This window comes from Electrona antarctica, assembly GCF_951216825.1.
Source record: "Electrona antarctica genome assembly, chromosome: 4".
NCBI classification, from domain to species: domain Eukaryota; kingdom Metazoa; phylum Chordata; class Actinopteri; order Myctophiformes; family Myctophidae; genus Electrona; species Electrona antarctica.
Window position 1 is genome coordinate 8,877,241 of NC_136809.1, and position 12,656 is coordinate 8,889,896.

The window sequence follows — 12,656 nt, forward strand, 5'->3', positions numbered from 1 at the left end:
CCACACCCCCATTTCTCCAACACCCCCTGCACCCCCCCTTATTCCCCAGTCTCCCACATCCAAGCCCAAACCCAACGGGCCCCTTGGGACTGGGCCTATTGACGAAACTAAACACACAAGAGAACGGGCGAGAAGGGGGGCCAAGAGTGAGGGAGGGAATGAGAGAGAAAAACAAGGACCTAGAGACAGAGAGATAAAGAGTGAAAGACAGAGGGAGACAGACAGATTGGTACAGAGAGGGCGAAATGGAGAGACACAAGATAGGAGGGGGATAAAATAAAATAAGAGATAGACAATGAGTGTGGCAGAGAGGCAGAGAGAGGGAGAGAGGGCTTACAAGGACGGAGCACACAGTAAAATCCTTAGTGTTCTTTTCACTCTGAAGAATGTACAAATGGAACCAAATGTACCCTTATGGGTTATAGATGAACACAGAGGATTTTACTGTGTAGCTAAAGGGAATTCTCTGCTCATTAGACCTTGAAATCTCTCATTATCTGCCCCTCTCCAGAAATCTCTCTGCTTATGTTTCTACGCAACACTCCACACAGCTTTCCCCGTTTTTAGTTAATTTCTCTATTGCTTTTCCCGTGTCTCCAATAGCATTTTCATCTCTCTGTTACGCCCTCTTGCATGTGCCTAAAGGTTTTGCAGACCCTTGTTCTTCTGTTACAAGCCTTATGCAGCTGCTTGTGTGTGTGTGTGTGTGTGTGTGTGTGTGTGTGTGTGTGTGTGTGTGTGTGTGTGTGTGTGTGTGTGTGTGTGTGTGTGTGGTAAGGTCTGAAGGAATGTGGTTGACTATTGCAATGTTGGTCATTTACAGCTGTTCTAGATCATCACTCAGGTTCAACCGTCCCCGCCATGACGTACACACGCACACCCACACACACACACACAAGAACAGAATAGGCCTACACAAGATGTAATATTTCACCAATATACCAGCCAACGAGCAGCAAGATTATCTGACCTATTAATTAGCCAGTTACTGAGATCAACTTGAAGTTCTGTGTGCTTTACATGTTAGCCTGTATGTGTTGTTGGTACATTGTCCAGGGGCAATGCTGCTCTGACAAAGGTGAAGAAAGCTTTAATCAGCGTTGATCATGGAAGAAGAATACCAGTGTGTGCATGTGAGCCTTCTGGAAGTGCCAAGGTTCTGAATCAACAACACTTCATAACTGCAATAACACATCTACTCTCACTAAGAAACAGTGCCATTCCCCAATTCAATACTATACTAATTCTGTTTTCATTAGATTGTGTGTTTACACTATAAAAATAGTACTAAATACAGTATTGTACAGATGCCAATAATGGGATTGCAAACTGGCAAATGTTTCTCTATTGATGTTTTTCTTAATCTCTGGTCCAACGTTTTTGTTGTGGACTATATTAATCCGTTTATGGGTCAAATGAACCATGGACCATTTGCACACAGTTAAAATGAGCACTCCAGATTTTCTGTGCAGACCCTGTTCTTTGTACATTAAAAATCACACCCGTGTGAACTGAGTGGTGTAAGGTTTTATATAGCATGATCAGCTGTGGTCTGACGTAATGTCTGACGTAATGAAATAAGGTAAGGTATTATGTAGCCTGATCAGCTCTGATCTGACGTAATGAAATAATGGATGTGATTTCACAACTGGCTTTTTCTGCGCAGAGAAAATGACCACGGTTGCTACGGTCATCCAGTTCACCCGGGTGTGATTTAATTACGTCAGAAATTATTTTGAACATAGCAACCATGGTCATTTTTTTATGCACACAAAAGCCAGTTGTAGGAGTGGTTTACACCACTCAAAAAGAGACCCTGGGCATTCTATATAAAAAGAAAATCACACCCACTGCTCAATGCAGCCTTTCCCATCCTTCATTGATCCTGCCCAGTCTTACCTGTGTCCTGTCTGAACTGGTGCATGGACTGGAGGTCTATGATGTAGGGCGAGAGCCTGCTGTCCACCTGGCCGAGCACCACGCTCCCTCCGCGGGGGTCGCTGCTCCGGATGGCCGCCTCGATGTGGTGGGACACCGCGGGGCCGTAGGGCCGCCAGCGGCCGTGCTCGTTTAGCCATTCCCAGACCACCACGGCCGAGGCCACGAGCATGCTGTTACTGTTGGCCCTGGCGAAACGAAATACAGGTTTTAAAACACCAGATACGCTACTGTTTGTGAGAGGGGGGGGGATCACGCCTGGTCTGCAGATCTGAGAAAATGGGTGACATTATTTTTTTTGCACACAATGGCTCTCCTCCCTTTGAAATGGCATTACGGATTTTTTAAAACCAGGATCTTCCCGTGTGAGCAAGCGCACATTTCCCAGTTTATGATAAAACATAGCAATGCAAATGCATGCGTCTCACGGGGGGGGGGGGGGGGGGGGGGGGACAAAAACATGCAAGCTTTTATTACACGTTTGGGTGGTCTTACATTTAGCCGAGGAGGTCGTGCTAACGCCGGGAGGAGGCATCCATGAAGACCCGAGTCTCTCGCATAGCGGAGCGCCCCGGTTGTTGTTGTTATTCAAATACACAATGTAGCCTATCTAGTATCTACAATGTAGATACGTTTTCCAAAAATGCACATGCAATAAAAAACAGCTAGGAGGAATAAAGACACGCAGACGTCCTACTCGGTGTTTTGGTTAGCATTTACTCCCGTCAGCCAGACAGACAAAACGACAGTATTATTATCCTCTACTAGTTCCAAAGACCACGGTCATTTCTGCAGGTTTTCTGTAGCGCTAAAAAGCGACGTCAACAGACGAGAATAAAATTAACGTGAATCAAAGCTCCATGGAGCCTGCTGGTAAATAATGATGTCCAACATCAGATCACCACCACCACCACAACAACAGACAGACTCGACGTGGTGGTGACGCTCCTCCGTGCTGTGGGTTAGTTCAGGGCGTAGCAGCAGCAGCGTGTAGAAATGTGTTTTTTTTTAAAGTAGAGAAATGAATGATCCAACAGACACCGCGCACTGGCACGCACACGTCACGCACGCACTTTCACAAGATCTGTGGAACAGGTTCAACTAGTCTGGATGATGGCCGGAAAAAAACAACAACAATGGTGTCTCTTACAGAGAGGGGCAGACATACAACATATACACTGTATATGTTTCTTTTCCCTTTTTACCTCCTTTATGATGAATTCCTGTTCTGTCTATAGAAGTGTCTATTTGTACGTCTCTAAATGTTTTGATGATTTGAACATGGTGGACCCTATTGGAAACAAGTGTAATGCTTAATTGGGTCGTCCACTCACAGTTAACAGCCTTTGTATTGAGTTTGTGCTTGAAATGTACTGTAATTCTGCAAACTGTTAATACATTCTTCAATCAATCAATCAATCACAAGCTTGTAGATAAGTTCTGATCGGCGAGCGCCGCCGATAATACCTGCATTTTAATGTCTGTGACTTGCTGACTGAACTCATGTAGATTTTTAGACTCTCGTATGTGTATTTTATCGATTCTGACACCTTCAAGATGACGGAATCTATCAAATACATCTACGAGAGTCTAAATCTTAGGCTTGAACTCATGTGCGTGTATTTTTGTGTTATGTTTCGGGGTGTTTTTAAGTTCTGAAATAAAACAGAGTCGTGAAACAAAAACCTGGAACAGTGTTTCGTGTGCTTTCACTTAGAAACTATTACAAAGAAATGGCCCGTATGCCTACTGATGACCGAGTAGTTTCTAATCTGCAAACTAAATTAGTCCAATTCAAATAACAGAAACTATAGGATTTAGAGGATGAATGAATGGAGTCATCGGTCATTTAAATGTCTGCATTCATCAAAACACAGAAGAAAAAAACATCCGTATTAATTTATCCATTTGTAACTCTGAAAGCTACAAATGTAACCAAATGGACGCTCGTCAGTTGTACTTAAGAGTAACAATGAAGATGTTTTACTGTTGGTTTCTGTCAACAACCGTAACAAGACGCACCTTTTTGTTTGGGATCCACTGGGTCCTTAGATGTCGGGTTTTAAACAGGGACAGAACACGACCCTGCTGCTGAAACTCTATTATTGTTATCTTCTGTCCGTCCTTTCTGCTCCACCATGGCTCTCTGTTGCAATCTAGAGGTCTCTCTTTAATTCCTCACAAAATGAATAATAATCCAACCTGGAGGAAAAGGTGTTCTTCTTATCTCATGTCATCACGAATACACATCTGATAGACTGGGGTCCATATTGGGACCCGAGTATCCCAGAGAAAGCCATCAAGAATGTCCCATCGACGTATCAGTTCGTATCCGTAACCATCTTCACCACCCGGGTTCCAACTTCCAATGGTCCAGACTCCAGTCCAGACGGTCCAGACTCACTATAGTTTATTATGAGAAGTTTGTGATGAACATAGAGGGTCACAGTCACTGAGGCAGATCACCACGCCCCAATCTCCCCTAGCAACCGAAAGGACAGGATCCATTGGTGCGCTGTGCTATCCCACCCATGGGATCACACCTATATCCTACAACCCCGAAGGACAGAGCGAGTTTTATCAGCTATGCAATGATGCCCTCTACTGGACTGGATCGAATATTTTTTGTTCATAAAACTCACCGTGGTGCAGCGGTATCTTTAATGTGAATTATCCGCTCTCTTGCGCTGAATTAATCAATGTAGACTCAGACGTTTCCACTTGATAAATATAAACAACAACAATCACATTTCATGGAAAAAAAATACCATTATCCAATTATACCGCGGATCGGAGGGGATATGAAATAGACATTATTTCTGCAAGCATGTTTGTCTTGTCTGGATCTACGGTAGTTTAAATGAAACGTGGGCTTCACCTGGCTACACTGTTCCATTAAAAATGCAACAGAGTTTAGTCAAAGATTAAAAAAACACACATTCTCCTTGGATACCAGCATCGGGCTCCATAGCTCAGGGGTTAGAGCACTGGTCTTGTAAACCAGGGGTCGCGAGTTCAAATCTCGCTGGGGCCTAAGCTAAATCTTTATTTATATTTACTAAGCTTCATTGTCGCTAATCAAAAGAAACATCTACTAAGCATCCCAACTATGGCCACGACTCCTTGTTAGATAGTTGTAGCTCTTTTATGGCACGCTACACCAAGCAACACGACTAGTACACGCAACGTTAGTAATGGATCCAACATAGTATGCGTCCCATTGCAAAGCGTTTGTGTCGCGTTTGTCGAAAACTGAAATACAACCTGCCTGAAATGCACACGTGGACGATACCATGCGATAGAAGAAGAGACAGTTAACTTTAGTGTTCATTATGGAAAACAATACGACAGGACACTTGACAAATGCTCTATGAATTTGCAGACCGCTTATTTATTTATCTTAATCTGGTAACGTAAAAATGTAACTACACAATACATCCTATAAGGATATATAGTCAGCGCATGTGACGCGATATCAGAGCCCGGATAGCTCAGTCGGTAGAGCATCAGACTTTTAATCTGAGGGTCCAGGGTTCAAGTCCCTGTTCGGGCGATACTTTTTTTCCCCTTCTCCCTATCTATCTTATACCATACCTAGCCCCTGACAGACTGTAAGTAGGCTTCATTAACTGACCATTCACGGAAGGAGGGCTTCATTAATCAACCATTCACGGGGTTCCCGGCATTAGCTTCATTAACAGGCCAGTGGAATAGCCCCCCTCTGCCCCCCGCATTTTAGCCAATGATATCTTCCTCACTTGTTAGTGAATGAAAACCAGACCCTCGCAATCAACGTGTCGTGATGTCTACGCTGCGATCCGCACTCTGCACCAGCCCACAATATAACACTTGTAAAGAACGAGGCGTCACTTTAATCATATCAACTTTGCAGTGTTTCATTCAACTGTCCAGTCACAAAACGCAGTTCTGCAGACAGTAGGCTATCACAACACACTTTTCTCTTCCCTTCTCTCTCTCTCTACTCTCGGTCCCCCTGCTGTTAGGAATTGATTTAAGTATTTATTAACAGTTTGCAGAATTACAGTACATTTCAATGTATAGGAACTTCTCAGTCTTACAACAATATGCCTTTAATACATCCTTTAATACTACTGTCACTGATGTTTTATGTGTGGCTGCAGCAGGGGTGAAAGCCCAAGACAAATTTCCCTCATGGAAAATAAAGTTTACCTTGACAAACATTGAAGACCCAAGGTGAGGACGCAGATTGTGATTGGCCAGAATGAGTGGTGTATTTTGAGAGGGGCACCCCTCACTTCACACAGGTGTGATTTTTACCTATAAACTACAATGATACGTGTACAACTTTGTATGCACACGGCCTAAAGGCCAACAAAAAACTTTTGCCCTGCATTTTTCACATCTGCTTGTTATAGCGCCACCATGAGGCAGATTTTTGCAAAAAATTACTTGTACAGATTTGATCAATAAATCACACAAATCAGGATACGCCATCTCTATAGTCATGTGACAGACATGTTTAGCCCCTCGCTTTTGTTGTTTTTCAACAATACAATAAAAAAAAAACACCATAGACAATGAAGAGAAATGTAATGTTTGTTTTGAGGACTAAAACAAACATTAGCACCCATTGCTTAAACGAACATTATGTTGTAATTGATGTTGTAAGATGATAAGAGCGCCCCTCACTTCACACAGGTGTGATTTCATATTCCATCCTAATTGGCTACGATTGACATCTAAAGTTTGCACAACAAAATGCCGCGAATCATGAACTAAGAGTCTGATTGCGGTGAAACTTGCACGCACATTCCCACTAGGCTGAGGAAGAAATGCCCAGTCACGTCTTTAGCTATAACTGCGCCGATCTGCACAAAGGTTTGTATGCACACTAACTAGAGGCCAAGGAAAAACGTCTGCCATGCATTTTTCAAATCTGCCTTTATAGCGGCTGCGCCACCAGGAGGCCGACTTATGTGAAACATTTTTTTTTAATATTAGTCCATCAATCCATTTTCAACCGCTTATCCATAGTCGGGTTGCGGGGGCAACAGCTCCACCAGAGAGCTCCAGACTTCCCTCTCCAGAGCAACATTAGTAACTTCCTCCTGGAGGATCCCGAGGCGTTTCAAGGCTAGTGAGTCGATGTAATCCCTCCATCTCATCCTTGGTCTGCATTGCATTTACCATGACATCAGATGCCATAGTGATGTCACGAGACCTGGTGCCATGGTCCATGTAGTGTTGGCCACGAAGTGGTCCTCCGTTACTTATATTTGGCACATTTATGCTTATTTTGCACACATATTGTACCAGTGTTTGATTGAAGTATTTATATTTGCACAGCATATGCACTTTAGTCAGTTGTATTTGCACACAAAGGAGAAGTCATGAGTTGAACTGGTTTATTGAAAGTATTATGAACATGGGAGTTGTTTCCTATCCAGCAGGATGGCCACTCAGCATTGGACAGTACCACCTGGGGAAACAGAGGGATGTTTGGTCATGATGGGCAAGTGCAATACAGTTAAGAATGCAATATGTGTCAGGGCAATATAAGTACGTAATGTAATATGAGACTGTGTTATGGGTAATTGAATACTTACTGCTTCTGTTCTGTCTGTTCCAGTGTGTTCGGGCAAAAGAGTCCCCAGGCTACCAGAGCACCATATATTGGTCTGGACTGGACCACAGTGAAATGGCCAGGGGTGTTTGAGTTATGCATTGGAGCTGCTAATGATAATGGGATATGTGGTTTATCTTGCAATAGTGGGCATGATTGATATTTACTTACCTGTGTAGTGATATAGATTTATAGGCTCATATGATGTGGGTTATGTGGGGTTCAGAAGTGTTGCATGTTTGACCGGTGATATGGTAGTCTGCACTGATTGGTTCAGCTGCCTATAAAAGGCTGCCAGCACGCACACACACACTCAGTGTTAAAATCAGTGAGAGGACATGGTGGAGCTGCACACCAACCTGTCCTATCTGTTTGCTGCTGGTGTGATGCCATTTCCCATGCTGTAAACCTTCTTTTGGAAATAAAATCGCGATGTGGCTGCATTCTACCTCCTGACTCGGTGCTCATTTCCAGCTGCTTATTGGGCCAACACTACAATTGGTGGCAGTGGTGGGATACTCATGTTTATCACCATGAACACAGCTAATTGTGGCCTTCTCTTCACTCCACCTTTCTCTTGGGACAAGACTGGACAGTACTATTGACTGAAAACTCCCTGTATCAAGTAGGGCTTCCTCCCGCTGACCATTAACCAAAACAGGTACAGTACTGGCTTTCTCCTGACATGTAACTATGTTGGTTGCTCTAGGGACTGCAGTGAACAGAGCTGGTTTATTGTCACCATTTGCTGGGCAAAAATATTGGGTGTGGCCTAGACCATTACATAGATAGCACCTAATGTCTTGTTTTGAGGATCTCTTAGAATTAGCTGAAGGAAAATTCCTACCACTAGAACCCCTCCCCAGACCAGAGCCCTGTTCACCCCCATTGGACTTACTGGACTGAGCGTTGTGGTTCTCGCGGCCAATGCTGCTCCCCCTTCTGGCTGATGTAAAGACCTCAGCGAGGCGTGCTGCTTCCTCTGCCGTCTTGGGATCGTGTTCGCGGATCCAAACCTCCAGGTCAGGCTGCACCATCCTCAGAAACTGTTCAAGGATCAATGTCTCTGCAATATTTTCCTTTGTAGATTTGTCTGGTTTGACCCATTTTCCAAACAGGTCTTTCAAACGTACGTACAGCTCTCTTGGCGTCTCTCCCCGCTCGATGTTCAGAGACCGGAACCTTCTGCGGTAAGTATCAGCTGTTATTTCATACTTTGACAAAATGGCTTCTTTCACTTTGGTGTAGTTGTCAGAGTCGGCAATGTCCATTAAGACATACGCACTACGTGCTTTACCCGTAAGTAATGGAACAAGGCGAATAGCCCACTCTTCTCTGTGCCAGCGGCATACGGTGGCTATTCGTTCAAATGTGGTCAAAAAATGTTCAATGTCATCCTCTGGAGATAATGGAAGCAACTTGGGTTCCCTGTGGGAAGGCGGCACGCTGTGGGCTGTGGAACCACGCCCCCCACCGGCTTGCCCATCAGGTTCTTCCTCCTCCTCCTCCTGACTACTGGCCTCCTGGTGCTGCTCATGTCCAGGGCCTTCTCCCATGTCATTGACCTGAAACTGGAGCTGCTGGAAGTGGTGCTGCATACCCTTCCATCTCTGCTCCATCTGCTCGTCTCTAGTCTTCTGTGTCCGGACAAGACTCTTCACCATCTCTGTGAGCTCCTCCAGACCTGTCCCCGGCTTAGCCGCTGCCATGACCCCCGGGTCAGCTGACGAGCCCACGCCATTCTCTGGTGCCTCCTGGCCGGCATCCTTCTTTGCTAGTTTGGGTGGCATGACTCTGTGCTCTGGTGTGGGCCCCAACCACTGCCACCAATTGTAGTGTTGGCCCAATAAGCAGCTGGAAATGAGCACAGAGTCAGGAGGTAGAATGCAGCCACATCGCGATTTATTTCCAAAAGAAGGTTTACAGCATGGGAAATGGCATCACACCAGCAGCAAACAGATAGGACAGGTTGGTGTGCAGCTCCACCATGTCCTCTCACTGATTTTAACACTGAGTGTGTGTGTGCGTGCTGGCAGCCTTTTATAGGCAGCTGAACCAATCAGTGCAGACTCTACCATATCACCGGTCAAACATGCAACACTTCTGAACCCCACATAACCCACATCATATGAGCCTATAAATCTATATCACTACACAGGTAAGTAAATATCAATCATGCCCACTATTGCAAGATAAACCACATATCCCATTATCATTAGCAGCTCCAATGCATAACTCAAACACCCCTGGCCATTTCACTGTGGTCCAGTCCAGACCAATATATGGTGCTCTGGTAGCCTGGGGACTCTTTTGCCCGAACACACTGGAACAGACAGAACAGAAGCAGTAAGTATTCAATTACCCATAACACAGTCTCATATTACATTACGTACTTATATTGCCCTGACACATATTGCATTCTTAACTGTATTGCACTTGCCCATCATGACCAAACATCCCTCTGTTTCCCCAGGTGGTACTGTCCAATGCTGAGTGGCCATCCTGCCGGATAGGAAACAACTCCCATGTTCATAATACTTTCAATAAACCAGTTCAACTCATGACTTCTCCTTTGTGTGCAAATACAACTGACTAAAGTGCATATGCTGTGCAAATATAAATACTTCAATCAAACACTGGTACAATATGTGTGCAAAATAAGCATAAATGTGCCAAATATAAGTAACGGAGGACCACTTCGTTACAGTCCATATATGGGGGCTTTCCCATGTATGGGGATTTTGAGTGATACACTGATTGACTGACACTGATACTTTATTAGTCCTTTACATTTTATCCAAATAGGCTATCACAGAAATCGGTACACATAATCTTTATAGTCATGTGATCAAGACGGATGTGTGTGATTTGTTTTACTAGAGCGGTGCCCATTGGCGCCTCTACAGACGATGGAACGATGCAAGTTGGAAATGCATGACCCACCCAGATATTATGTATGTGTTCCTTTTATGCCCATATATGGAGTTCTTTGTCAGGCATGCCCAAATATGGAGTCTATGCAGACGTCAGAATGATGTCAGAACAGGCCAGCTCCATATATGGACTATGGACACTGGGCAGGGGCCCTGTCCAGAGCCCGGACAGAGGCCTTTTGTGGCGGTTCTGGACAACCGTGGCTCCGACCGACACCGGGCACTGCACTCCCTGTGGGGGTATGGAACACGTGTGTCGAATTTGAAGTCGGTGGGGCGAACAGTTCTCGAGTTACGTGGATTACAGACGTACAGACACACACAGAGACTTGGTGCATTTATAGTTAGATTAGATCTGAACAAAATGCCTCAAATCATGAACACAGCGTCCAATTGCTGTGGAACTTTGCGCGCACATTTCCAATACGTTGAGGAACAATAATGCCACCCTTTTGACATTGCCCTATTAACCAGGAGGCACTTTTTTTGCTAAATAAAAACATATTTATATTACTCCTATACATTTTTATCCAGGAGCACTTTTTGAGTGGTGTAAACCACTCCTACAACTGGCTTTGTTAGTGCAGAAAAAATGAGCATGGTTGCTATGTTCACTCGGGTGTGATTTGAGTAGTGTAAACCACTCCTACAACTGGCTTTGTTAGTCTGTGCAGAAAAAATGAGCATGGTTGCTATGTTCACTCGGGTGTGATTTCATTACGTCAGACATGATTTCATTACGTCAGACAGGCTATATAAGACCTTACACCACTCAGTTCACACGGGTGTGATTTTTATTCCATTTATAGTAGTGAGGAGGAGGACATTAACGTTTATATTTGTTAATCTAATAATTATCCTGTTTCAAAAATCAAAGGGATGCACATGATGTAGGAGTGCCATTTGGAAAAGTTTAGCGCCCAACGTGGGGCTCGAACCCACGACCCTGAGATTAAGAGTCTCATGCTCTACCGACTGAGCTAGCCGGGCCATGTGCAACTGTAAACTGCATCCCATTTTTAAATTTCCCTCCACAGTGACGTGTGGCTTCAACTCCAATGCACACTTTTGCCTATCAAACCATCCAGTTCTACAAGTTCCACAACGTGATGTCAGCTTGTAGATATGCTATTTGTGTCAAAGTATACATTAGGCATCTTTGAGTGTGGTCACATGTCTTTCACCATATTCCTTATGGTAGATCTCCATTAGTGTTATCTTCTGAATCCATCTATCAGTTAGTTATTAGATGCAAACAAGGGATGCAAATAAAAGTAACACCAATGCGTTCATGATTTGTGGCATTGTGTGCTAAATGGGCTCCTCCTTTAAAAAAAAGCAAAACAGTGTTCCCTGACCGGGAATCGAACCCGGGCCGCGGCGGTGAGAGCGCCGAATCCTAACCACTAGACCACCAGGGATACATGAGAGAGAGCGATGTCAACACATTATATGTATTTTACAGAATACATGTTCCACCCACTTGGTTTGGGGGAAAAAACTGTTAAAACAACGGCGGCACACCAGTCGCAAGCAAGTCGCAAAGTTCAGCACTGCGACTTGTTATGGCCCCTACAGATTGTAGGAGTTTTAAAGTTGTCGGCGAGTCATCAGATCGTTATGCATTTCACACTACAGGAGTCTTTTTTCCAATTCATTTTGACATCTCATGCACGTGCAGCAGGATGCTGTGATAAAAGCACGAGACCGACACAGGACGTGTCTCTCTCTCTCTCTCTCTCTCTCTCTCTCTCTCTCTCTCTCTCTCTCTCTCTCTCTCTCTCTCTCTGGTTGAAACAGCCTTCTAGCCGTGCTTCAAACGAACATGATGGACACCTAATAAAAACTATTAAATTATTACTATTAATTAATTTAGTTTTAAGGGTAACTCTTGTATAATATTACTCAAAATGGTGATTTAACGTCATTAATGCACTTCTGCGCTGCCTTTCAGAACTTTCCTGCAGCATCGCACTAAAAGTTCTGCGATGATCGCAGGCGTGCATTAATGACGTTAGGTTAAACCATCCCCTCTTGTGTAATATTGCACAAGTAGACTACTTGTAGGATACACTTGAATAAATGATTAATTCATTATTAATTAAATTAGTGTTGGCCTATATAGTTCACTATGACAAGGGTGCAGTAGTAGGCTATATATTTGATTCATTGATTATATA

General features: G+C 44.1%; 1 protein-coding gene across 4 annotated transcripts in view; it reads right to left on the minus strand.

Moving 5' to 3' along the window:
• The window catches only part of LOC306921069 (E3 ubiquitin-protein ligase DTX4-like), a 59,264-nt gene that overhangs the window by 45,261 nt on the left and 1,347 nt on the right, over nt 1–12,656 (minus strand). The window contains exons 1-2 of one of the 4 annotated variants that reach the window (XM_079498164.1): nt 4,581–4,651; nt 1,900–2,126 (exon numbers count right to left, since the gene is read on the minus strand). In XM_079498164.1, coding sequence (XP_079354290.1) covers nt 1,900–2,110 — 211 coding nt within the window. In that variant the 5' untranslated portion in view covers nt 2,111–2,126; nt 4,581–4,651. Of the gene's footprint in view, nt 1–1,899; nt 2,127–2,433; nt 2,898–3,960; nt 4,307–4,580; nt 4,652–12,656 lie in introns of those variants that run through there. The other 3 variants (XM_079498162.1, XM_079498161.1, XM_079498163.1) reach the window with 3 other exon arrangements.